This window comes from Leucoraja erinacea, chromosome 21 (assembly GCF_028641065.1).
Source record: "Leucoraja erinacea ecotype New England chromosome 21, Leri_hhj_1, whole genome shotgun sequence".
Classification (NCBI taxonomy): Eukaryota; Metazoa; Chordata; class Chondrichthyes; order Rajiformes; family Rajidae; genus Leucoraja; species Leucoraja erinaceus.
Window position 1 is genome coordinate 17,350,901 of NC_073397.1, and position 27,761 is coordinate 17,378,661.

At 45.1% G+C, this 27,761-nt stretch overlaps 1 protein-coding gene across 7 annotated transcripts; it reads right to left on the bottom strand.

Moving 5' to 3' along the window:
* Positions 1 to 8: 8 nt before the first annotated feature.
* On the bottom strand, positions 9 to 27,761 carry rbck1 (RanBP-type and C3HC4-type zinc finger containing 1). 7 transcript variants are annotated; one of them, XM_055652253.1, is made up of 13 exons: positions 26,925 to 27,761; positions 23,147 to 23,234; positions 21,562 to 21,703; positions 17,884 to 17,977; positions 16,586 to 16,793; positions 13,455 to 13,555; positions 9,749 to 9,922; positions 8,879 to 9,039; positions 8,108 to 8,219; positions 6,718 to 6,897; positions 5,307 to 5,405; positions 4,159 to 4,302; positions 9 to 2,225 (listed from the first exon to the last, which is right to left on the bottom strand). In XM_055652253.1, the coding sequence occupies exons 1-13, from the start codon at positions 27,111 to 27,113 to the stop codon at positions 2,145 to 2,147; spliced, it is 1,773 nt and encodes a 590-aa protein (XP_055508228.1). In that variant the 5' UTR covers positions 27,114 to 27,761; the 3' UTR covers positions 9 to 2,144. The 7 variants fall into 7 exon arrangements, with proteins under 7 accessions (XP_055508228.1, XP_055508233.1, XP_055508231.1 ...); XM_055652258.1 differs by having other exon boundaries at positions 26,896 to 27,761; XM_055652256.1 differs by having other exon boundaries at positions 26,892 to 27,761.

The window sequence follows — 27,761 nt, forward strand, 5'->3', positions numbered from 1 at the left end:
CCAACGCCAACACATCCTCCAACATGGTGCCCAAAACTGCTCACAATACTCCAAATGCGGTCTGACCAGTGCCTTATAAAAGCTCAGCATTACATCTTTTTTTAATATTCTAGTCCTCTCGAGATCTAGCATTGTATTTGCCTTCCTTAGGTGGGCTTGTGTCAACAGATAATCCAATGAGCGTAGTCCAGAACAAAATGCATCTCACATTAGAAGTACTTTATTAAAAGTGTAAAAGTGGCATAAATCGCAGCAAGAACATTGGGGGCTAAAACTTTCAGATCAGAACGGTCATATCAGTGGAAAAAAAATATATTACATAAGCAATATTTAATCATCTATACTCACCTCAACAAATGAAACACCTCAGAGAATATGACCGTACCAAATTAAGACTCCTTCCAGAAGCTCCCTTTATGCTTAATATGTCTGGATAATAATTCACAAGTTCTGTCATGACAGGACTAGGAGTAAATGAGGTGTTTTGTGCAGAAGGGTTGGTGGGGTTCAGTTACCAACTGGATTTACCTGCTCAGCCACTTAACTATTTGATCACATCCTGGCATTGCTAGTGGGGTGAACGTTGGCCACCTCTGAAGTCAATGGCTTGCTCAGTCATTTCAAAGGGCAGTTATGTGCCATCCAGTTTGACGTGCCTGGACATCCATATAAGGGTGTCAGATATCCTCCTTGTAGCACATTGTTGAGCGAGTGGACTTTACGACAGCCCAGTAGCTCCCTAGTCACCGTTCCTGATACTGGCTTTAGACTTTCGATACAGCGTGAAAACAGGCCGGCCCTTCGGCGCACCGAGTCGACGCCGACCAGCAATTCTCCCCAAATGTTGCGTCACTGTGCTGCTCTTTGTTCCAGATTTATTATTTGAATTCAATTGCCTCAGTAGATTGGAGGTTTTAAACCTGACTGATCTTGGATTCTGGATATTGGAGCGGTAACTGAAGTCTACTGCCATAACAATCAAGCACTTGAGCAACTGTAAGGTCTTTTTGCATCCTTTTCCAAGGAACTGAGCAAGGCCAGTAAACACAAAAGAAAAGTGCTGGAGGAACTCAGCAGGCCAGGCAGCATCTGTAGATGGAATGGACTGGCAACACTTCGGGTTGGGACTCTTCTGGAATCCCTCCAGCGCTTTGTATTTTGCTCAAAACTCTGGCATCAGCAGGTCCTTGTGTCTCCAAAATCAGTAGATGAATGGGGATAGATCTTTTTATCGGGGTCTGACAAAGGGTTCTGACCCGAAACATAAGCTATTTGTTTTCTCCACAGATGCTGCATGACCCACAATGTTACTCCAGCATTTTGTGTCTATCTTATATCTTTTATCAGAGGTAATTTATCAGATCAGACGTACACATTGAGAAGTGAATGGGAATTACATTAATAATCCATTTTTAAGTATGTGCTGAGACCCGGCTTCAAGCCTTCCTCTGCTTATTTAGGGAAGACCTCATGGACTTTCCCCAGAAGCACATGTTAACTCCCATCCTTGGACCTCCTTTTTATACCCAGTTAAAGAAATGAGACTCTTTCTAAATCTGCTTTTTATGCAACACACTGGTTGTAATTGAATTTCCTAACTAGGCTAATGGTCTAAATGAGGCCACTGATTTAGTGCCTGGGAATTAACTCTACATTGGTCCCATCTTGTTTTGTTCAGAACACTTGCTGCCTAAGGCAAGGTACTTCATCCTGCACCTCCTTGTGTGATTTGCAATCTGCTCCTGGAATGTGGTGATGGCTTTTCACAAGTTTGGTAACAAATTAATTGTGCTAACCATCCAGCTTTGGTACACAATGGCCGATAACTTACTTGCAGTCTCTTCGACCCAATAGGGCATTGCCCCAATTCCAGCGCAGTCACAAGCATTGTGCTTCGGCCAGTTACAGAGATGACTAACAGTGCTCTGAAAGTGCTCAGTTACAGTGATTACAGCACTAAAAAACCCTTCTTTCCTCAAAGTTTTAAAGTCAGTACAGGTACTTTCAAATCAGACACGTGTCCAGCTGTGTTAGGAGACGATCATCATAGTTTTAGTTTTCTGGATAGCTTGTCCAGAAAAAGTAAGTCTAAGGTACTGTGCTGTGGCCTTTGCTGCATTGAGGCAGAGATAATTGAGTGTCCTTCAGTGGCAGTTCTGACACCTGGGATGACATGGTGCACCATTGAGGCGGCAGCGACATCCTCCACTGGTGTCACCGGTCCCCTGAAATAGACAGGAAAATGTATAAAATCATTGCATTAACAAAATAAATAGGGCTGAATAGTGAGAGGCCTGGTTAGAGTGGATGTGGCGAGGATGTTTCCACTAGTGGGAGAGTCCAGGACCAGAAGGCACAGCCTTAGAATAAAAGACTGTACCTTTATAAAGGAGGTGAGGAAGAATTTCTTTAGTCAGACTGTGGTGAATCTGTGGAATTTATTGCCACAGATGGCTGTGGAGGCCGTCATTGGGTATTTTTACTGCAGAGAATGGCAGATTCTTGATTAGAAAGGGTGTCAAAGATTATGGGGAGAAGGCAGGAGAATGGGGTTGAGAAAGAAAGATAGATCAGCCATGATTGAAAGGCGGAATAGAGTCGATGGGCCGATTGGCCTAATTTTGCTCCTGTGACATGAAATTATGAAGGTGTGGAAAAGGATGCAAAATGCTGGAGTAACAGAACAGGTCAGGCAGTATCTCTAAAGAACATGGATAGGTGAGGTTTTTGGTCGAGAACCTTCTTCTGATGAAGGGTCTCGACCTGAAATGTTGGCTATTATGTTCTCCAGAGATGCTGCCTGATCTCCCAAGTTAATCCAGCACTTTGTGTTCTAGTGTATATCAACCGGCATCTGCAGTACCTTGTTTCCACAATAAGGTATAGAACCTGTCGGATCTTATTGCAAGCTCAAGATGTTGTATCTTGCTGCACAGTATCTGTTTCATACATTCTTACCAAATCATTTGTAGAACGCTTTCTACTTCTGTCACCATTTAGGGCCTGTCCCACTTAGGTGATTTTTTTTAGGCGAGTGCCGGCGACTGTCATAGTCGTAGCAGGTCGCCGAAAAACCGGCGACTGGACCCTCCCTACGACAACGTCTATGACAATGTCTGCAACAACCTACCACTTAGTCGACGTCAAGCTACGGCAAGCTACCGCCAACCGGCGACCCATTAGGACGTCCACCTACGACAACCTACAACCACACAGGCGACAACCGAAGTCAATTACGTCCACCCGCGACAAGCTACGACCCTGTCGGCGACAACTGAAGACAATTCAGTCGCCGGTTAATGTAGGTAGTCGCCACCGAAGTTGGCACCGGCGACAACCTACGTCATCACCTGGCGACGACCTACGACATCACCTACATCAGGAGAAGACAAGCTACGACAAGTCCACGGTCGCCAACTGCCGCAGAAAAGTTTTAAACATTTCAAAATCCAGCGGCGACCAGAAAAACGCTACGACTCTTTGGGCGACTGAGGAGACGACTCACGACCATACAGGCGTCACCCCGACAAAGGTGTGGTGACTGCCTAGTCGCCTAAAATAAATCGCCTAAGTGGGACAGGCTCTTTTCTCTTTTGTTTTTCTATGTCTTTGTTCATTCTGATTTGATCCTTCACTGAAGTTGGCTTCATGGGGCAGGGTTTAAGATAAAGGGGGAAAGATTTAGTAGGAGGGGAAACATTTTTACACAAAGGGCGGTTGGGTTACGGAAGAAGCTTCTAGAGGAGGAAGTTGAAGCAGATATTATCACAAGGTTTAAAAACCATTTGGGAAAAAATGGATAGGATGGGTGTAGAAGGAATGTGTAGGAAAGAACTGCTGATGCTGGTGTATCCTGAAGATAGACACAAAGTGCTGGAGTAACTCAGCGGGTCAGACAGCAGCTCTGGAGGAATAGATTGGGTGATGTTTCGGGTTGGAACCCTTCTTCAGATTTTAGAAGGATATGGACCAAACACAGGCAGGTGTGACTAGAGGGGTATGTTGGTCAGCATGGGCAAGTTGTATGAAGGGCCTGGTTTCACGCTATTTGACTCTGTGACTCTAAAAGCAGGAATAGGTTGTTGTGTAGCATGATGGATTATTTCTGAAATAGTTTGTAGCTACATTTTATGTAAAAGAGAAATATTGAAGCCGTACCTGAGGCCCCCAGCGAGGTCCCTTGGTCACCCAGCAGATTTCTACTTTGCACATGGTGCAGCGTATCCAGTCACAGCCATCTTTCTTCTGGACCACAATCTTGCATTTAGGACAATGCATGGCCTCTCCCCGAGTCACAAGCGACTGTAAGATAAGTGGGCAAACAATTAGAATATTCAATGGTGCACTCCAAATTCATGGGGTCTTGGCAAGGATGATTATATATATTTTTAATTCTGAATAAGGTTTTGGGGGGGAAAAAATTGTCCAAAGTACAGTGGCCAAAAGGGTGGCACAGCGGTAGGAGTTGCTACCTTACAGCACCAGAGACCCGGGTTCGATCCTGACTGCGGGTGCTGTCTGTATCGTGATGGCGTGGGTTTTCCCCAATTGCTCCTGTTTCCTCCCACACTCCAAAGACATATAGGTTAATTGTAAATTGTCCCTAGTTTGAAGGATAGCGCTAGTGTACTGGGATCACTGGTTGGTGCGGATTCATTAGGCAGAGGGGCCTGTTTCCGCGCTGTATCCCCAATGTAATCTAAACCAAGACCTCGTGGATTGATCGCAAGTGTTCGGTGAAACAGTTACCTTGTCTACGCTTGGTCTCACCAGTGTAAAGGAGGCCACATTGGGAGCATCAAATACAGTAGACTGGGTTGGGAGAGGTGCATGTGACTCTCTGTCTCACCTGGGGTCCCTGGATGGAAATGAGGGAAGTGTAGGGACAAGTGTCACACCCCTTGAGATTGCAAGGGAACGTACCCGGGGAGAGGGCAGGCGAGGTGGGAAGGGATGAGTGAACTAAGGAGTTGCGGAGAGAGTGGTGTCTGTGGAAAGCAGTGGCGATGGGAAGTCTGTCTGTGTTGTTAGAGAAGATAAGGTTCTAGGAAATGGAACCAGTACCCAACGGCAGCATAAATTCCCTATGCAACTAGATCTGCAATTTTAATATGGTATTGGAACTTGAGTTGCTTTGCAGGAAGACCAAATATACTCACAGCCAGGTACCTTCTCATAACGTGTGACAGACTGCAATTTCTTGGGTCTTGAGAACATGTTTTCCCCCTTCACTCTTCCTGTACAATGAATGTGGGGACCCAAAACTTTAATGTAACACTTCATCAGAAGATGATAAATGTATTTACCTTGAGCATCTCAGCAGTTTGTTTTGCAGCTTCATCATTTTGAGCTTGAATTTTGAGATTGTCCTGGTATTCCTTGCAGTTTATCCCTTCGTGTATTGCCTGTGCACATGAGGAGAAACAATATTTGTTTTTAATTATATAGGTTTTGATCATTTTTGCCTTTATTTGTTCTGTGGTAATTAATTCTACATTGCATTCCACAAAAAGGCCTTTGGCAGTAGCCTTCATCAGTCAGAATATTGAGTAGAGAAGTTGGGAGGCCATGTTGCAGTTGTTTAAGACGTTGGTGAGGCTGCATTTAGAGTATTGTGTTCAGTTTTGGGTACCATGTTGTAGGAAAGATGTTGTCAAGCCGGAAAGGGTGCAGAGAAGATTCATGAGGATGTTGCCAGGACCCGAGGGCCTGAGCTATAGGGAGAGGATGAGCAGGCTAATACTCGATTCTTTGGAGCGCAGGAGGATGAGGTGTACAAAAGCATGAGAGGAATAGATCAGGTAGCGGCACAGAATAGGGAAATCCAAAACCAGTGGACATAGGTTTAACGTGAGGGGAGAAAGAGATAATAGGAACCTGAGGGGTAACTTTCACACAGAGTGGTGGGTGTATGGACCGAGCTGATGGAGGAAGTAGCTGAGGCAGGTGCTATCACAACATTTGAGAAACATTTGGACAGGTACATGGATCGGACAGGTTTAGAGGGGTGGCACTAGTGTAGATGGGACATGTTGGTTGTGGGCAAGTTGGGCCGAAGGGCCTCTTTCCACGCTGTAAGGCTCTAACTCTATGACAATGTGCATTGTACTTTATTACGCTGTACTGGATGCTAATATCTCCCCTTTACCCAACACTTTTCATTCTGAATAGCGGTACCAATAATGACTTGGCTTAAAGCATCCAGCTCACAAGGATAGAGGTTCAAGCCCTCTATCTTTGATCCCTGATCTTTCAAAATTGTATCTACTTTAAATGAACTAGCATCTGCAAACTTCCAGAATAGAGAATCTGAGAGATTCACCATCCTCTGTGAGAAGTTTCTACGCACTCTTACAGTTTTAATAGTTACTCTTAGTTAAAACTGCCAGTTTAGAAGGTTTTAATTGACCCACCTTGCCTGCGAACTATCCTCACTGCTATCTGTGGCAATGAATTCTACAGATTCACCTTCTGGTTAAAGAAATTCCTCCTAATCTCCTTTCTAATGGTAGATCCTTTTATTCTGAGACTTGTCCTAGACTTTCCCACGTGAAAACATCCTCTCCACATCCACATTTTGATTCAGGTCTCCTTAAGACTCTTCCCTGAAGAATCATCAGTTTTGAGCTTTAGACTTCCAAGTGACTTGATCTTTTGTGGAGTTACAATATTTCTCTGGCTTCTTTCAGAAAGCCCTCTGGTGCAAGTCCTACCTACCTTGCACACCAGGCAGTTGGTCTGCTTACAGAGGGGGCAAGGAAAGTCATTGATCTCATCTTCGTAGATGCACCAACCCTTGCAGTCGGGTGTCTGGCAGTGGTAGCTGTTCCCACTGCTGTTCTCTGCAATTGCCAAACTCTTGTCCAGGTAGCCACGATACTCATCCACTGTTAGGAGCTGTAAGGGACCACATCAATTGTAGTGTTAATACAGGGGTAAATACTAATGGGTGGCACACAGTGGCGTAGCTGGTAGAGCTGCTGCCTCACAGCGCCAGAGACGTGAGTTTGATCCTGACCTCGGCTACTGTCTGGAATTTGCAGTCTCTCCCTGTGACCACGTGGGTTTCCTACGGGTGCTCTGGTTTCCTCCCACACTCCAAAGACGTACAAATTATGTGCAGGCAAATAAGAAAGTGACTTAACATTATGTTCACACAGAGAGTGGTGAATCTCTGGAAATCTCTGCCACAGAATGTGGTTGAGGCCAGTTCATTGGCTATATTTAAGAGGGAGATAGATGTGGCCCTTGTGGCTAAGGGGATCAGGGGGTATGGAGAGAAGGCAGGTACGGGATACTGAGTTGGATGATCAGCCATGATCATGTTGAATGGCGGTGCAGGCTCGAAGGGCCGAATTGCCTACTCCTGCACCTATTTTGTATGTTTCTATGTTTGGCACAGTCATAGGATGTGCCTACAGATCAAGCTGTATTAATGGATATAGATAAACTGAGCCGAAATCATAGAAAAATTACAGAGAAAGTGCAGATGTTTTAAAAGTGCAAGTTCCATAATGTGGTAGGTTGGGAGATCAGCAGTGCTTGCATTTTGTTTCTCTGCACATTCTCTGTAACTCCAATGCTATAATGTTCTAATGCTATACTCTTCACTCTGATACTTTTCTCTTTGCACTACCTGTTGTACTTGTGTAAGGCTTGATTGTACTCGTGTGTACTATGATTTCAGTGGATAGCGAGCAAATACGAGACAATAATATACCAATGGTTAACATACCCCCTGCACCCAAGTTGGAGATGTTTGGGTTGTTCTCAGAATAATGCACGGTGGCACACCGGTAGAGTTGTGGCCTTGCAGGGCCAGAGACCCTGGTTTGATCCTGACTACGGGTGCTGTGTGTACATTCTCCCCGTGACCGCGTGGGCTTTCCCCGGGTGCTCCGGTTTCCTCGCACACTCCAAAGACGTACAGATTTGTAGGTTAATTTGGCTTCAGTAAAAATTGTAAATTATTCCTAGTCTGTAGGATAGTGCTAATGCACATGGATCGCCAGTCGGCACTGACTTGGTGGGCCAAATGATCCGTTTCTGCGCTATATCTCTTAAACTAAACTAAGAGCACAAAGTGTCAGATGTGAAGAACACTCACGTGTTTTATCTCACGTTCCAGGATTTTGCTGTTGCAAGAGTAAAGGTCGTTTATGAATGGACAGGCCACATCTGCTTCTGTGCAGGTTAGGATTGTTCCCTTCAGGCAGTCTCTGAAAGTGATGATCCGTTGTCAATAAAATTCACTCTGTTTCTTATACCACCCATTTTATGCTTCATTTCCCACCCCAACCTCCTCCCACCGTCCTTCCATTGAGGGAAACTTATTGGACCAGGAGGGCACCCAACTCGACCCGAAGGGTCCCGACGCGAGACATCACCCTTTTTCTCCAGAGTTCCAGCCCGACCCGTTGAGTAACTCCAGCATTTTGTGTCTATCATCAGTCGCACCTATATTTGTGTCATGGAGTCATACAGCAAGGAAACAGGCCCTTCGTTCGACCGAGTCTACGCCGTCCAGATATTAACCCCCCCCCCATCCTACACACTGGGGACAATTTTTACAATTTACAGAAGCCAATTAATCTCCAAACCTGAAGTCTTTGGAGTGTTGGAGGAAATCCGAGTCCCCGGAGAAAACCCACATGTTCACAGAGAGAACATACAAACTCCATATAGACAGCATCCATGGTAAGGACTGAACCCGGCTCTCTGGTGCTGTAAGGCAGGCAGCAACTCTTACTGCTGCACCACTGTGCTGCCCACATGTCTGCTGGTCATACTGTACACACCAAAGCCTGTAACCATACTGTTCAATAACGTTCCCCATAGTACCCTCTGCTATTACGGTGCAACAAAAGGTGTGTCTTACTTGCAGAAGATATGTAAGCACTCTCGAAGAGTTACACCCTCACGTTGGTCCAGGGTGATTAAACAGATTGGGCACTCAAACTCCTCTGATGCTGATACCAGGTTTTGATCATCTGTTTCCAACATCAGTTGGTAATTCCGTTCTCGCTCGAGTACCATCGACTAAGAAACAAAAATTAACACCTTGTATTACAGAATTCATCTCTAGCTTCATGCCACTGCGATCTAATCCCTTCAAATGCCAGTTTTTGATTTGTGTAGGAAGGAACTGCAGAGTCTGGTTTATACTGAAGATTGACACAAAATGCTGGAGTAACTCAACGGAGTTCTCAATGGAGAAAATGGACAGGTGACGTTTCTGGTCGGAACCCTTCTTCAGACTCGGCCTCAGTCTGAAGAAGGGTTCCGATCCGAAACATCACCTACTTTTTTTCACCAGAGATGCTGCCTGACCGGCTGAGTTACTCCAGCACTTTGTGCCTAACCCCGGTCAGATAGTTGGATCAGGACGGGGTTGGAGAGCAGCAGGAATCACAGAGGGGGAGCAGTCAGAGAGGGTCTCGCAGAACTCATGTCAGAGAGAGAAGGAGAACTACATTAGTTCTGACCCGGACTCCATCTCGGGCTTTTGTCCACCTATCAGCCAATCAAACCCCATCCTCACCTGTAACCTGTATCCACCTATCATTTGTCAGGTTTTATCCCATCCTCAACCTCCCTTTTCCAGCCTCCCCCACACCTCAACAATCAGTCCAACATCGGCCGTCCATCCATCCATCCACCGACGCTGCCTGACCCACAGAGTTACTGCAGTATTTTGTGTCCATCTTCAAAGCCAAATGGACGTTGCAGTTCTTAAAAACAAACCTACTTGTTCGTATTGCTCAAAGGCTGCATCTTCCTCATTCATCCTCTGCAGTTCTTCCTGGTCAGGTATATAGGTGCGGGGTATCTGGTAGTTATCTGGTTTTGCCGTGCTGCACATCTCACACCCTGGACGAGTCGGTTTATTGATATAGGTACATCCTGGACACTCCCAGCCAATCTACCAGGAAGGAAAAAGATGGTTATTCCTATAGAGGAAGGGTCCTGACCCGAAACGACACCTATCCATGCTCTCTAGGAATGTTGCCTGACCCGCTAAGTTACTCCAGCAATTTGCATCCATCTTTATTTTAGACCTGAAACACAGTGTGGAAACAGGCCTTCGGCCCACCCGAATCAATGGTCACTCCGTACAATTACACTATCCTACACATTAGGGACAACAACGGAGTTTGACAGTGGTGCAGATGTTAAAATGAGTTTTTTTTGCCAGTCTAATTCAAGAAAACTTGAGTCAAACCATTGCTGCTTACATCAATTCTTTATTCTGACAGCGCTGGATAATTCTTTAAACCTTCCAACACAGAGTTAGAAACTCTGGAGCCGGTCGAAAGAACTACTGACTTTGGCATAAATGTAACACAGTATATAGGTAAAAGATAGATATAGATATGCCATTTATTGTCACTATACATGTACAATGAAATTAAAAGCTGCTCGTACTCAGTGCATACATATAATTTAGTACAAAAAACAAGAAACAGAAAAACAAAAACAGAAGGGAGAAGGGGGGGGGGATAGGTGCACAATTCTGCGGCGCTATATACATATATACAGATGGAAGTCCGGGTGTTGGGCTGTGAAGTCAGTGCATGTGTGAATTCAGAGTAGTTATAATTTCCGGAAAGCAACTATTCCTGAGTCTATTTGTCCTGGATTTGATGCACCTATAGCGCCTTCCAGAGGGCAGCAGGTCGAACAGTCCAAACGCAGGATGGGAGCTGTCTTTGATGATATTCTTTGCCCTGCTAAGGCAGCGGGAGGTGTAGATATCCATCAGGGAGGGGAGAGGGCAACCAATGATCTTCTGCGCTGTCCTAGTTACCCTCTGAAGCCTCTCCCTGTCTGCCATGGTGCAGCTGCCATACCATGCTGTAATGCAGTATGTCAGCAGGCTCTCAATGGACGAGCGGTAGAAGGTCAGCAGCAGGTTAGAGTCCAGGTTGTGCTTCCTGAGGACCCTCAGGAAGTGCAGCCGCTGCTGAGCCTTCTTGATGACCGCTGTCGTGTTGTCTGTCCAGGAGATATCAGCAGCGATATGGACGCCGAGAAACCGGAAGGTGTTGACCCTCTCCACGCACTCGCCGTTGATGTGTAGGGGGACTAAGTCGGTGCTGCGCCTCCTGAAGTCGACAATGAGCTCTTTTGTTTTCCTGGTGTTCAGAGCCAGATTGTTTTCTGAGCACCAGGTTGTCAACTTCAGGACTTCCTCTCTGTAGGCTGCCTCGTCTCCCTTTGAAATAAGTCCGACTACAGTAGTGTCGTCAGCAAATTTGACGATGTGGTTGTTGTTGTGGGCCGGACTACAGTCGTAGGTGTAGAGACAGTATAAGAGGGGGCTTAGCAGACAGCCCTGTGGGGAGCCGGTACTCAACCTGCAACCTAAAAGACAAGGATGGTACAAAAGGAGTAGCAAACTATTAACCAATCATTATGGTTTACCATACATTTAACTTATTTGCATTAACAAATCGACTAAATCCTTTCCATTGATTGACAACACGTATAGTCACATGATTTTCCCTTTTCCGGTCCCTTTACAACCTTCTTCCCCTGTGGTTTCTTCAACCTCTTTGCTCAAAATCATTTTATTTCAATAAAGTAAAACCACAGATATAAAACTCTCAGAGAATACTTCTCAGAATATACACATAATACAGCAATCACACAACACATACATACAAAACATATTTTCACTTTTGAAAAAGAAAGTTGTTTCTAAAACTTCAGATTTAAACAAAGTCTAATACTTACAATCGTAATTAAACACAATACACTTCACAATTAATTTTCTTACAACCACATAGTTAAAATACAGTTACTTATGGATTACAAAGATTAAATATGAGTTTTGCCCCATTCTTACAAAGTGGTAAAGACTTTGTTATTTCTAATCACACAATTCCCAACTCTAGCCACATAAAGGCCATTAATTGTCACACTTGATTGCTTCATCCCAAGCTCGGGTCTAATTTCATTTTGTATTATAACCTCCCCCTTCTATCTCTGGTTGAAAAGAATGTAAGGCCTCTTTACAACTTCTTATCAATAGCATTCCACACAGCAATTTGAAGATTACTATATGCAAACCCCAATCGTTTGGCTTAGATCAAAACAGAGTTACATTCTCAGTCTTCTATAAACATAAGAAATCCTTTTGCAAAGGTCACACAACCGTCACCTATGCCATATCTCTTATCCCAACATAAATACATTTAAACAGCACAAACCATCTCACAGACTAGTATCTACCCTTGGTTCCTACAACCCATTACCATAAATCCCCTTCATGACAGAGCCAAGCTCGGAAGGTGTGTCACAAAAGAAGAAGGATGTTGCCCATGTCATGGAGAAAGATCCCATTAACAACCTCCTTTATAAATGCCAACCTAAACCAAATACAACTTCTGACAGCATGATTGTTGCTTCAAAGCAATAAATAAAGATATGCCTATTCAGATCAACATTTCCATGTTATGATAAGTCATCTGTTCTCCTGTGTGTGCTCTTTGTTCGTTATTTCTTTGTGGAGACATGTTTCGTTTTGAAAGCCCCAACTCCAAGCTCTTCTCTTGCAACTTAACACAAGTTCCTTAAGAACTTATCATTTGAGCAATTTTATTGTATAATATTTCCTCACAGAGGTAGAGTTGCTGCCTAACAGTACCAGAACCCCAGGTTTAATCCTGACTACAGGTGATGTCTGTACAGAATTTGTACGTTCTCAATGTGTGGTTTTCTCTGGATGCTCCGGTTTCCTCCTACACTCCAAGATGTATAGGATTTGTAGGTTGGCTTTCGTAAAAAAATTGTAAATTGTCCTTGGTATGTAGGATAGTGTTAGTGTACGGATAATCACTGATCATCACGGACTCAGTGGGCCGAAGGGCCTGTTTCCGCACTGTATCTCTAAAGTTTAAAGACAATTTTCAATTAACGGAAGCTCATTTGCCTGCATACAATCCATATCCCTCCATTCCCTGCACATCCGGGTCAGAGTTCTCCCAGACGCCACCATTGTGTGTGCCTCCACCACCACCGCAGCAGAGCATTCCGGACGCTCAACATCCTCTATGTGGAAAAACATGCCTCTCTCATCTTTAAATTTTGCACCTATCACTGTAAAGCTCTGCCCTCAAGTATTTGATATTTCCATCCTGGGAAAAAGGTCTGACTGTCTACTCTATCTATGTCTCTCATGATTTTGTAGACTTCTATCAGGTCTCCCCTCAACCTCCAGCGTTCCAGGAAAAAAAACAATCCAAGTCTGCCCAACCTCTCCTGATAGCTAATACCACCTAATCCAGGCGTTGTTCTGGTAAACCTCTACACCCTTTCCAAAGCCTCCACATCCTTCCTGTAATATACCTGGTCTGACCCTATCAGAGATATTTCCAATGTTCCATTCATCCCTTCCCAATCTTCTCTGCCTCAGAAAACAAATACGAACGTACAAAATGGTGTGGACTCACCTTTGGAATTTCTGGCAAAACCCTTGCTTCGTTGAGTTGCGGTTGAGTTCCTCGTGGTTCCAAAACAGGAAGGAAACCTTCATTATTTGTTCTTATTTCATCTGAATCGAGGTAAAAAATGGACAGATTTAGCACTCCAATATCACTCTCCATTCAAATCCATGAGTTGCACAAGAATCAAAATGTTTTATTAAAGGTCGGCACGATGGCGCAGCAATAGAGTTGCTGCCACACAGCGCCAGAGACCAGAGTTCGATCTTGACTGTGGGTGCTGTCTGTACGGAGTTTGTACATTCTCCCCGTGACTGCGTAGGACTTCTCCGGCTGCTCCGGTTTCCTCCCACATTCCAAAGACTTGCGGGTTTGTAGGTTAATTGGCTTCTGTAAATTGCCCCTAGTGTGCAGGATGTGAAAGTGGTATAACAGAACTAGTGTATGGGTGATCGATGGTCAGTGTGGACTCAGTGGGCTGAAGGTCCTGTTTCTATGCTGTAACTCTAAATTAAACTTCCTTCCACACAAATGTATGACATGGGGTGCAATGGGATAAGAGTGCAACACTGTGGGCAAGTTGGGCCAATGGGCATGTATCCACGCTGTATGACCCTGACTCTCTAAGACTCTATGACACTCTACGACTCTATAAATAGGTGCAGGAAAAGGCCATTTGGCCCTTCGAGCCAGCACCGCCATTCATTGTGATCAAGGCTGATCGTCCACAATCAGTAACCCGTGCCTGCCTTCTCCCAATATCCCTCGATTCCGCTAGCCCCTAGAGCTCTACCTAACTCATTTTTAAATTCATCCAGTGAATTGGCCTCATCTGCCTTCTGTGGCAGAGAATTCCACAAATTCACAACTATCTGGGTGAAAACATTTTTTCTCATCTCAGTTTTAAATGGTCTCCCCTTTATTCTTGGACTGTGGCCCCTGGTCTGATCAGCCCCAACATTGGGAACATTTTTCCTGCATCTACTGTAGCTTGTTCAGTCCTTTTAAAAATGTATATGTTTCTGTATGATCCTCTCTCATCCTTCTAAGTTTCACTGAATACAACCCCAGTCTTTCCAATCTTTACTAATATGACAGTCCCGCCATCCCGGGGATTAACCTCGTGAACCTACGCTGCACTGCCTCAATAGCAAGGATGTCCTTCCTCAAATTAGGAGACCAAAACTGCACACAATGCTCCAGATGTGGTCTCACAAGGGACCTGTACAACGACAGAAGGACCTATTTACTCCTACACTCAAATCCTCTTGTTATGAAGGCCAACATGCCACTAGGTTTCTTCACTGCCTGCTGTACCTGCATGTTTACTTTCAGTGACTGGTGTACAAGGACACCCAGGTCGCGTTGCACTTCCCTTTTTCCTAATCTGACACCATTAAGATAATAATCTGCGTCCTTGTTCTTGCCGCCAAAGTGGATAACCTCACATTTATCTACATTATACTGCATCTGCCATGCATCTGCCCACTCACTCAACCTGTCCAAGTCACCCTGCAATGTCCTAGCATCCTCTTTGTAGTTCACACTGCCACCCAGCTTTGTGTCATCTGGAAATTTGCTAGTGTTAGTGTTACTTTTAATTGTAAATATTTGCGGCCCCAGCAACGAGCCTTGCGGCACTCTACTTGTCACTACCTGCCATTCTGACAGGACCCGTTTATTCCTACTCTTTGTTTCCTGTCTGCCAACCAATTTTCTATCCATGTCAATACCCTAACCCCAATACCATGTGCTCTAATTTTGTCCACTAATCTCCTGTATGGGACCTTATCAAAGGCTTTCTGAAAGTCCAGATACACTACATCCACTGGCTCTCCTTCATCCATTTAACTTATCAGAACCTCAAAAAATTCCAGAAGATTAGTCAAGCAGGATTTTCCCTTCATAAATCCATGCTGACTTGGGACCAACCCTTTTACTGCTATCCAAATGCGCAGTTATTACTTCTTTAATAATTGACTCCAGCACCTTCTCTACCACTGTTGTCAGGCTAACTGGTCTATAATTCCCTGTTTTCTCTCTTGTTCCTTACTTGAAAAGTGGGATAACATTAGCTACCCTCCACAGGAACTGATCCTGAATCTATAGAACATTGGAAAATGATCACCACTGAGCACAATTTTTTGGAGCCACCTCCTCGAGTACCCTGGGATGCAGACCATCAGGCTCTGGGGATTTATCAGCCTTCAGTCCCATCAGTCTACCCAATACTATTTCTTGCTTAATGCAAATTTATTTCCCTAGATCCTCTATCCGCTAGTATATCAGGGAGATTGTTTGTGTCTTCCTTAGTGAAGACAGAACCAAAGTACCTGTTCAACTCTTCTGCCATTTCCTTGTTGCTCAAAATAATTTCTGTCTCTGCCTCCAAGGGACCCACATTTGGCTTTACTAATATTTTTCTCTTAACATACCCAAAGAATCTTTTACTATCCTTCTTTATATTCTTGGCCAGCTTACCCTTGTACTTCATCTTTTCATCCCGTATTGCCCTTTTTGTTACCTTCTGTTGTCCTTTGAAAGTGTCCCAATCCTCTGGCTTCCCGCTACTCTTTGCTATGTTATACGCCTTTTCTTTTAGTTTTATTCCATCCCTAACTTCCCTTGTCAGCCACGGTTGCCTCTTACTCCCCTTAGAATCTTTCGTCCTTTTTGGAATGAAATGATCCTGCATCTTCTGGATTGAGCCCAGACATTCCTGCCATTGCTGTTCCACCGTCATTCCTGCTAGAATCTTTTTCCAGTTGACCTCGGCCAGTTCCTCTCTCATGCCTTTGTTGTCCCCTTTGTTCAACTGCAACACTGACACTTCTGATTTGACTTTATGACTCTCTACACAAGCACTGATACACAGGCACACATGCACAAACACAATTGCAGACTCTATGACTTTGATCTACAACTTTATGACTCTTTAACTATGACTATCTGACCCCATGACTCTCTGAGTTTGATTCTATGACACTCTATGAGTGTGATTCAATGACTATGACATTTTATGATTCTCTGTAATTCTATAACACCATGATGCTATGACTCACTAAGACACTCTAACTGGATGACTCTATGACCATTCCCTCCCACAGTCCCTGCAGTATTTTTGGGGTAGAGTTTCTCACCAGTTGACATCTGAGCTCTGGTGTCTGGCTGAAGCTGCGCCCTTGGGTTGCGTGCAGCGCCGGCCTGCGCGGCTGTCAGGAGGTACACGTAGGCCATGTCCCCGTCTTTCCTGATGCCGTGAAAGGAGAGAGTCTCTTGGTCCTTGCCCAGACGCTGCGCGATGATCCACTGTTGCAGTTTGGGATGGAAACCGTAGTCTTTGGACATCTTTACCCGCAACAGAAAGAGGAAACAGTCAGAGAGACAGGCCCTTCAGCCCATTGACTTCCTACCGACCATCAACTATCATTCTCTACTATCGATCGCCCGTTCACACTGGTTCTGTGTTATTCCACTCTCTCATCCACTCCCCTACACACTAGGGGACAATTTTACAGAGGACCAATTAACCTATAAACCGACACGTCTTTGGGATGTGGGGGAAACCGGAGCACCCGGAGGAAACCCATGGGGTCACAGGGGAAACGTGCAAACTCCACACAGACAGCTCCCGAGGTCAGGAGCAAATCCGGGGTTGGACAGGCTAGATGCAGGAAGATTGTTCCTGATGTTGTGGAAGTCCAGAACAAAGGGGTCACAGTTTAAGGGTAAGGGGGAAATATTTTAGGACCGAGATGAGAAAAACATTTTTTACACAGAGAGTGGAGAATCTCTGGAATTCTCTGCCACAGAATGTAGTTGAGGCCAGTTCATTGGCTATATTTAAAAGGGAGTTAGATGTGGCCCTTGTGGCTAAATGGATCAGGGGGTATGGAGAGAAGGCAGGTATGGGATACCGAGTTGGATGATCAGCCATGATCATATTGAATGGCGGTGCAGGCTCGAAGGGCCGAATGACCTACTCCTGCACCTAATTTCTATGCTTCTATGTCTCTGGCGCTGATGTGATCTGAGGATTTTCTTTGTTTAGCACGCAGGATGTTGGCTCTCCTTCCTGTCATTCATCAGTTTGTCCATTATTCTGCACGATTCATGCCTTACATTTTATGGCAACAAACTTCTTGCACAGCCTCAGAATAAAAGGACGTTTCTTTAGAATGGGGATGAGGAGGAATTTCTTTAGTCTGAGGGTGGTGATTTTGTGGAATTTATTACCACAGATGGATGTGGAGGGCAAGTCATTGGGTATTTTTAAAGCCGAGATTAATAGGCTCTAGTAAGGGTGTCAAAGGGTACGGGGAGAAGGCAGGAGAATGGAGTTGAGAGGGAAAGACAGATCAGCCATGATTGAATGGCAGTAGACTCGATGGGCTGAATGGCCTAATTCTGCTCCTATGACGTGAACATATCGCCTTACCTTTGACTTCAGCGTTGCAATGGTCATGTATGGATACACTTTCATTGTGATGATTGTACCAGTTGTCTGCGAATCTTCAACGCTAACTCTTAACCTACAACATAAGGGGTGCAAATTCATTACCTCAGGAAAGTAGACATTTATTATTTGGCATAGTTGTTGTGTTGTGTGAAGGTAAAACAATGGCAATGAAGGTAGTACAGGTCCACCACTGATTTTCCAGCACCATTGGTTCCAGAACCTTTCTGGATTATCCGTTTTGCTGGACCAACAGAGGTCCTTTCGGGCGACCTCACCTGCCAGCAAAGTCGACTATGGGAATGAATCTGCTGGCTTCGGCTGGGCCAGAGTTCCAGATTCGGCGCAGGAGTACCGTATGAGGTTGAGATTGGCCACCTCACCTGGCCTGGGTGCCTCATTTTCAGGGGGGGAGGGACTTCCGAGGGATTTTGTCCGGATTACAGACCACCAGTTGCCGGGAATTTGGTGGTAGACCTGTAGCACTGGGAAGGGACTGACAGTTAGTGTAAGGTGTCTTCAGGAATTATAGTGCACTTCTCAATCTGAAAACAGTGCAAGACACAAAATGGTAGAGTAACTTAGTGGGTCAGGCAGCATCCTGGGAAGAGAAATTGTATGGGTTGGGACCTTTCTTCAGGCTGCTTGTAGTAGAGAAAGCTGGAATAGAGAGTTTAAAGGTTCTTTATTTGTCACATACACCAATTGGTTTAGTGAAATGCAGATTGCCATTGCAGCACATTAAAAAGAACACAACATAGCAATAATAAAGAAATTTAAACATAAAAACATCCCCGCACAATGGTTCCCCATTATGAGGGAAGGCACAAAGTCCAGTCCCCATCACCATGTCCACACATAGTCGGGCCTATTGAGGCCTCTGCAGTCGCCTTTACGGAGGCCCGAGGTTCCAGGCCCTTCTTGCCAGATGATGGTGCTCTGGCGTCGGGAGAATCCTCTCAGCGGCTTGGGATACCTGGAACGGCCGCTTCCTTAACCGAGACTGTGGCTTCCGAAGCCGACAGGCCGCGCTGGATGGAGCTCCACCACTGACGATCTCTGCGAGAGATCCCAGGCTCCCGATGTAAAGTTTAGCGCCGTTGCCCGCTGCTGATCGCTCCACAGACCCGCAGCTCCGCGATGTTTTTATCGGCGGTCCCAGCATACCGGAGTTCCAGCGCGGCGACCCGGGCAAGGCATCGCCCGCTCTGCGACAGAGCTCCAACGCTGTGCCGCCGCTGAAGCCGAGGTTCTGGCCGGTCCCGACAGGAAACGCCGCTCCAGACCCCGATGGTAGGCCACGAGGACGGGTCGAAGGTGCTGCTCGGAGGAAGGCCGCCTCTCTGGCCAGGTAGGGACCCTGAAAATAAGTTTCCCCCTTCCCCCCCCCCCCACCCCCCCACATAATAAAGACTAAACCTACAAAAACAAAACACTTTAGCTCAGTTGAAGAGTTGAAAAAAAGGACAGCTGCATGCTGGGCAGCCATACCCATACAGGACAGCGCCCCCTACCCGGGTTGGGGACGGGAGAAAGCCTGGCAAGTGATAGGTGGACACAGAGGTGAAAAGGCAACAAGTGTGAAAATGCTGTGGAAATCAATTTAACGACATTTGAAAGAAAAATGGAAAAATAATGGAGGATAAACTATCTACAGGGATGTTAGTAGAGATTGAACTTAATTAAATAGTTCTCCAGGATAGCAATTAGGTTTGCTTTTGGGTTGCTTCATCTGATTTATTGGCCAAACATGTGGGTAAGATGAAACAAAAACTCATTTGATATGGACAGACAGACAGTGAAATTTTTTTTTAGTACAGTTCTTTAGAACAAAAAGCAACCAGGAGTTCCTTGGAGCTATAGGATGTTGCCATGTCTGTTAAAAGTGTATAATGATCAAGTCTAAATAGATTGGGTAAATGCACAGCTCTTATGCACAGTCTTTTACCCCCCCCCCCCCCCCCCAACCAGAAGACCTTAGGTTTAAAGGTTCTGGGAGAATTATGTAATTGGATCCATTAATGGCAAAGTTTTTCACATCTCTGGTGGTAACTGTAGGGAGCCCAGCACAAGATGCCACAGGAGGTATTTGAGGCAGGTACCATTGCCACGTTTAAGAAACATTTAGACAGGTACATGGATAGGATGGTTTAGAGGGATATGGGCCAAGCACGGGCTGGTGGGACCTGTGTAAATGGGGCATGTTGGTCAGCTTGGGCAAATTGGGCCAAAAGGCCTGTTTCCATGCTGTTTGATTCTATGACTCTGCTTCTTGAGTGTTGTTGGAGCTTCACACATCCGAGCAAGTGGAGAATATTCCACCTCATGCCTCATGCTTTGTAAATGATGGATAGGCTTTGGCTTAGGAAAAGGAGGAGTAGCCAGAAGGCATCGGGGGAGGGGGTGAGAAAACAGTGACCATCTGAGGACTCCCCAAAGACTATCGTCTACAAGCACAGGACTAAAAAACGTCATCTAATTCGATGTTACCGTTGGGTGCAATCCCCAAAACCATACGGTGTGATGTTTAACGATGGCCGGTGCTGCTTTATTCAGGGAGGAGATCAAACATCTTGTTGCAGATGGTGATGGTCCGGGGGTTGTGTGGATGAGTCATACATCGTGGAAACAGGCCCTTTGGCCTAACTTGTCCACCCAGCGGAGATGTCCGGCTACGATTCGCCCCACCTCCGCTGTGTTTGACCCATATATCCCTGCTAAACCTTTCCTATGCTATGTACAGCGCCCAAATGTTCCTTAAAGAGATTGTGACAGCACCTGCCTCAACTACTTCACCTGGCAACTCGTTCCTTGGGTCCTACTGCAAGCCTTTTCGAGGGGGGAGGTAAAAATAAGTTGCTACTCGGGTTGCAAGGGAAAGTCCCCCCGGGGAACCTATGTCCCGAGAGTTCTCGAAGAATTCCTCTAAAGTCCATTGCTTTGGCTTATTCATTTAATGGTTCAACGGTGCTTTTAATGAATTAATATGTTTATTGGCCAAGTATGTACACATACAAGGAATTTGCCTTGGTGCTCTGCTCACAAGCAACAACACGACATATAGTAAACAATTACGAATAAAACATAAAATATTAAAAGGTGAGAACAGGGGGAACGGCCCTTGTTTAAACATGGGAATGAAACAAGATACCCATTTGTGCGGGGTATCGAGGGACCCAGTGCGAATTTTTTTTATGGTGGAGGAGGGGAAAAAAATCTGAGTGAATAGGAATGAGGACATTTTGCCATGTTGGTTGCCATTTTTCATCATTCAAGTGGAGCAGTTGCGGCGTAGACGGAGGAATTGTTCTTAGGGGGATGGAGTCCTTACCCCCCCCCCCCCCCCCCGCCCCTGTAGTAAACCTAGTCTTCTGGCAGTCTCGATGGGTTTGTTCCATTAATAGAAGTCTCACCTCTCTGAATAACTAAAGGGCCCAGCATTGTGGGGTCACAGGAACAAAGGGGGGTGGGAAATGGTCCAGGGCTATTTCAGAACGGAAGGGGGATTAGTGGTGGGGGGATGAAGTTTCCCAGGAATGAGTACATTTTGTAACTTTGTCGGTGTTTTTGTGGCGACACTTTTGTGTATTTTGTAAAATGCAAAAACAAAGAATTTCACTGACCTAGCCTGGTACAGGTGACAAAGTATCATCAACTCACTTGATTTCTTGTTGACCATAGGCAGACTTCTTGAGTTGGACGATGACGGGTAGATGTTGCTCAGCAAGCAGCCTGGCACACTCAACCGCTGTTTCCTTGTCTCCCTGTTGAATCGCTCTGCTCAGCTCCTGAGCTATAGTCTCTGCTGGAAGAATAATACAGGGCAGTGGTCAGTCATCTTGCTGATCAAGCTGGAAAGGGTGCAGAGAAGATTTACGAGGATGTTGCCAGGTTTACGAGTTAAGCAGGCTAGGACTTTATTCCTTGGAGTGCAGGAGGGTGAGGGGTGATCTTATAGAGGTGCATAAAATCATGAGAGGAATAGATTCCCCACAGTAGGAGAATCAAGAACCAGAGGACATAGATTTGGGTGAGAGGGGAGGGAAATATAATAGGAACCCAAGGGCAACTTACTTACACAAAGGGTGGTGGGCATATGGAACGAGCTGCCGGAGTAGGAAGTTGAGGTAGGTGCTATTATAACATTTAAGAAACATTTCGACAGGTACATGCATAGGGAAGGTTTAGAGTGATATAGGCAAAACGCTGGCAGGTGGGACATGTTGAGGCATGGGCAAGATGGGCTGCATGACCCCATCAGACAAGGGGGGTGGGTGGTGGGAGGCTGGCAAGGAAAAGCAACAGGAAGATAACTAATTCACTTTCTAGCGCTCCCGTTCCATAGACAAGATCTGAAGGAGGATCCCGACCCGAAACATCACCTATCCATTTTCTCAAGAGATGCTTCCTGACTCCAGCACTTTGTGTCTTCTTCTATCATGCGTCACCATGCCGGTGACGTGGCGTGACGCGTGGTGACGCATGTAGTGACACGCGGTAATGAGCGGTGTCTCCCTGCCACCCCAGGATTTTGGAATGGTCAAAATCCGTGCGCGACATCTGCGTGCCTTATCATGTCGTGCGCCCTTTTGCACGATGACGTACGGGTGACACGTGTTGACGCATGGTGATGCACGGTCATTGCCTATGCTAATTTATTTTTGCGTCGCCATGCATCACCACGCGTCACACATACGTCGTCGTGCGTCAAGATGAGTCACGGCGCGTCCCCTTTTATAGGGAAGCTGGTTCATCAAATGACGTCACGCACCCCAGATGACGCAACCAGCAGTATCATGTTACGGATGGACGTACATTGACGCCACTTGACGGCTGTGACGTCACGGGCGCTGTCCTATGCTGCCGCATACTGTCTGATGCTGTCGTATGGTGACTCACGGTGACGCTCGCTCTGTCCCATGGTGACGCGGAGTGACGTACCTTGACGCAGCTGTGTCACATCCTGTCGTACTACTTGACGGTTTTCAGGCGACATCGGGCATCAGTCACTGACGGCCGTCATCGCCCATAAAATGGTAAAGTGCGACAGTACCTGAAGGCAGCAACTCTACTGCTGCGCCAATGTGCCACACCCCTATTAAAAGAACAGTTCCTACAGACAAGTTAAGACCACTTTCACCCTTGTTCATCTCAACCCACCCATCCAAACGGTCTGTCACCAGACTGCAAATACAATGCATCCACAGCACCCATCAGTAAATGATGTGGGATTTGGGAAACTCACCTCTTTTTATCAGGTCTGTGCTCAGATTCCTTTGCACTATCCTGCCAGCCATCTCCAACCTTTGAGGCCAACTACTGCAGGCAGGTCCCTGGGGAACAACCAGAGAGAAATATATCATAACTAAAGGGAGAATGACCGAGGTTTAGAGATACAGTGTGGAAACAGGCCACTAATTCTGCACTAACCTGTGCACTAATTCTATATCCCACTTTCCCATCCACTCCCTACACATTGGGGGACAAGGTACAGAAGCCAATTAACCCTCAAACTTTAGGATGTGGGAGGAAACTGGAGCACCCGGAGGAAACCCACACAGTCACTGGGAGAACGTACAAACTCCACACAGACAGCACCCGTAGTCGGGATTGAATCTGGTGCTATAAGGCAGCAGCGCTACTGTTGCGCACTGTGCCACCCAAGATGTGCAAATTGTAAAGAGCCTTGTGTGTTGGTTAAATCAACATTCAGGGGTCCCAAGCATTGACATGTCTTGCACAAACTTGCAGATAAGGAGAGTATACAAAAGGAAACGGGTTTAAAACATCATCAGTTTATTTTTGCTTTATATAACTTGTTGTTCTGAGTTGTAAAGGGGAAGCTTGAAAAACAAAAGGAAGCAGTTTCAAAGGAAGGGGAAGTACCATAGATGGAGATGAGAAGGAAAGCAAAAAATGGAGGCAACTCGAATGGAGCACCAGAGCACATCAAACCAGCCCTCCCTTCCCAAGAAATAATGGGATGAAATGACACAAGGAACTGCAAATGCTGGTTTAGAAAAGAAAAAAAAGACACAAAGTGCTGGAGTAACTCAGCCAGGTCAGGCTGAATAAGGGTCCCAACCCAAATTATCACCAATCCATGTTCTGAAGAGATGCTGTCTGATCTGTTGAGATACTCCAGCACTTTGTGCCTTTCTTTGATGTGATGAATTGTCTGCTTGCATTAATCCGTATCTAGAGCTGTAATAATCGGGAGCTCCTCATTGGAAACCCTCGGACTATCTTTCATCAGACTTTACTACTCTTTATCTTGCACTAATCATTATTCCCTCATCCTGTATCTGTACACTGTGGATGGCTTGATTGTAATCACGTACAGTCTTTTTGCTAACTGGATGGTACGCAGCAGGAAATGTTTTTCACTGTACCTCGGTACACATGGCAATAAACTAAACTAAACTATATCCCCACCTCATTGGCTTTCTGCTCTGTCCCACACATTGAATTTGTCTTCTTCCTCATTTTCAAATCCCTCTGTGGTTTCAGTAGCCCTGCAGTTCTTCCAACCTCCATCTCCAGCGCCCATAATGTAACTTAGGATCCTTCTTCCATCCCTCGAATTCTCTCACTATCTCTCACACTGCTCAAAAGACAAAATCTTCTCCTTTGTCCCCGTATCTCTGTTTGGCTGATGAGTCCCTATTGGGCACATCAAGGTCAATTGTAAGGTCCTAACTATTCCCGCAGCTGAGATGCAGAGAAATACTTTACAATTTACAATACAATTTAGCCGAACACCATAGTCCCAGTGATGCTGCGGTAAAGCTGCTGCCTTACAGCGCCAGAGACCCGGCTTCGATACTGACTACGGGTGCTGTCTGTACGGAGTTTGTACATTTCCCTGTGACCATGTAGGCTTTCTCCGGGTGCTCCAGTTTCCACCCGCATCCCAAAGACATAACATTTTTAGGTTTGAAGAAGGGTCTCGATCTGAAACGTCACCCATTCCTTCTCTCCAGAGATGCTGCCTGTCCCCCTGAGTTACTCCAGTATTTTGTGCCTACCTTCGATTTAAACCAGCATCTGCAGTTCTTTCCTACACAAGTTTTTAGGTTAATTGGCTTCTGTTAATTGTCTTTAGTGTATAGGATAGAACTAGTGTGCAGGTGATCGCTGGTTGGTGCAGACTCGGTGGGCTGAATGGCCTGTTTTCACATAGTATCGCTGAACTAAATTAAACAAAGAACTGCAGATGCTGGTTTACAAAAAAGGACATAAAGTTCTGGAGTAACTCAACGTGTCAGGCGGTATCTAGAGAACAGAGATATGATGCCTGACCCACCCAGTTACTCCAACAATTTATGTCCTTTTTTATTGTACATTTAATTTCCAGGAAGGAATCAAATATTTTTTTTTACAACCCAACCTAGTAGCTTATAATCGCCTTTACTTCTAAACTTTAGTTATATTTGACTACGGAGATCTAAATTACCCACTTGCTGCATTGCAATTTAAACATTGCTACAATATGCTACAATTACATGGAGATTCGAGGAACTGCAGATGCTGCAATCTTGAGCAAAATGTGATGTGCTGGAGGAACTCAGTGGGTCAGGCAGTAGATTACAAACAGACCCACAATCCTATATATCTTTGAATGTGGGAGGAAACTGGAACATCGGAGGAAACCTACGAAGTCACAGGGAGAACGTGCAAACTCCTTACAGACCTATAGGATCTTTGGTACAGACAGCACCAATAGTTAGGATCGAATATGGGGCTGTGAGACAGCAGCCTTGCCAACTCAATGAGATATTTTTGAAAGTAGGGTTATCGAGGGGTGTAGAGCTAAAGATATAACAGCAGGTGAACGCAGTTAGGACCCAAGTTCTAAACATATCAAATACCTCCTTTTGTTCCATTAAGTGCCTGGATTGTTCTGAAACCGTTCCAAAATTTCCCAGCAGGATCCAAGGCGTTAATTGAAACAGAAACGCCCGACCCCACGCCTTAACACAACCTTTATCACTTTTCCAGTTCTGACAAGGTATTTAACCTGAAGGCACAAAATCATACAGCATGGAAACAGTGCCTTCCTCCCTGCTGACCAAGATGTCCCACCTACGCTAATCCCATTTGTCCATGTTTGGCCCATATCCTTCCAAACCTTTTCTATCAGGGTGGCATGGTGACGCAGCAGAAGAGTTCCGATTTCCTCCCACGCTCCAAAAACGTAAGGTTTGTAGGTTAATTGGCTTGGTATAATTGTAAATTGTCCCTAGTGTGTGTAAGATAGTGTTAGTGTGCGGGGATTGCTTGTTGGTGCGGACTCGGTGGGCCAAAGGGCCCGTTTCCGCACTGAATATCTAAACTAAACTATCCATGTACCTGTCCAAGTGTCTTTTAAATGGTGTTACAGTACCTGCCTCAATAACCCCTCTGGCAGCTCGTTTCATATACACACCACTCTCAGAGTGAAAAAGTTGCCCCTCAGATTCCCATTAAGTGTTAACTTTCTTTCCCTTTCCTGACCTGACTCTCTGACCTGCTGAGTGTTTCCCATATGTCCCACTTTTATTACAAATCTCCAGCACCTGCAGTATTTTAATGCCTCCACCAAGATCGGATGATAGTGAAAACTGTACGAATAAATGTTGAACTGAATCAGTCACATATCCTGCAGTTCACAAAAACTAAAACACTTTGACAATAACACAGGGTAGTTGATGAATCTATGAAGCTGTTTAAAAGGCATACAAAAGCTGAGCCTTTTAGCCAAGTGAGTTTCTCCTTTACATACCGATAATTAAGAATACATTTTGTGTTAAAGAGACTGCTCCGAATTAACAAAAATTGAAATAGTACCTAATCATCATTACATTTGTGTCCCCTTGCCCTTTTAAATCAATGGCCCCTATTACTTTTTTTTTTCCCCTCCTACCACCCAAAAAAACAAATCAAACAGATGTCATAAACATAAAATTTATACCCAGGGAAATCTCAGAAAAGAAAAATACATATTTTACCTACTTCCTCACAAGAATTCCCAATGAACCCACCTGTGGAATTGGGGGAGTGTTGTTGATGTCAAGTCGGCAAGACCAATTTTTCACGACTGGATAGTAAAAGTGAAACAAACCCTTTTCCAGGAAGCAAGATGTTTTTTTTTTAAAGAAGAGGCCCTTGTTTAGTAGGTCACACAGATGCCAGTTTAAAGGAAAGTGCTTTGGAATTAGCAGATGTGGCATTTCCTCAGCTAGAATTGTGGCAGGCTTCCTCGATCAATATGCTTTAGCCAACTGTTTTGTTTACGTTAAGATCTATTAACAATAATCCGTGACGAGATGATAGAAATCCAGGGACAGTTTCTTTCCAGCAGTTATCAGGCAACTGAACCATCCCATCGCCAACTAGAGAGCAGTCCTGACCTCCCATCTACAGTAGTTCATTGGAAACCCTCGGACCATCTTTAATCGGACTTTCCTGGACTCGATCTTGCACTAAACGTTATTCCCTTTATCATGTATCTGTACACTGTGGACGGCTCGATTGTAATCATGTATAGTCTTCCACTCACTGGTATAAGTGACAATAAACTAAACATTAGCAAATTGTCATTGAAATCACTCTTACGGGCTGAGGTCTCACATTTGTTTCAAACTTGTCTGATTTTACTCCTCAGTGATCTTAATAAGAGATTGAGAAAACTTTGAATTTGAATTGAGAAAAATTTGAACTTCAATCTGAAGGAAAGTTTCGGCCCGAAACATTGCCTATTTCCTTCGCTCCATAGATGCTGCTGCACCCGCTGAGTTTCTCCAGCTTTTTTGTGTACCTTTGAGAAAACTTTGTTGAGCGTGTCAAAGGTGTTGTTACAGATGCTAACTGACCCTCTG

What these genes read in the sequence shown, in the direction of transcription:
- rbck1 (XM_055652252.1), bottom strand. Translation starts at nt 27,113, where the DNA reads ATGCCACATCTGCTAATTCCAAAGCACTTTCCTTTAAACTGGCATCTG. An exon ending in TATGGTCAACAAGAAATCAA is followed by an intron (nt 17,978 to 21,561) that starts GTGAGTTGATGA and finishes CTTATGTTGTAG; the next exon opens with GTTAAGAGTTAGCGTTGAAG. An exon ending in AAACTGCTGAGATGCTCAAG is followed by an intron (nt 4,303 to 5,306) that starts GTAAATACATTT and finishes CTTATCTTACAG; the next exon opens with TCGCTTGTGACTCGGGGAGA.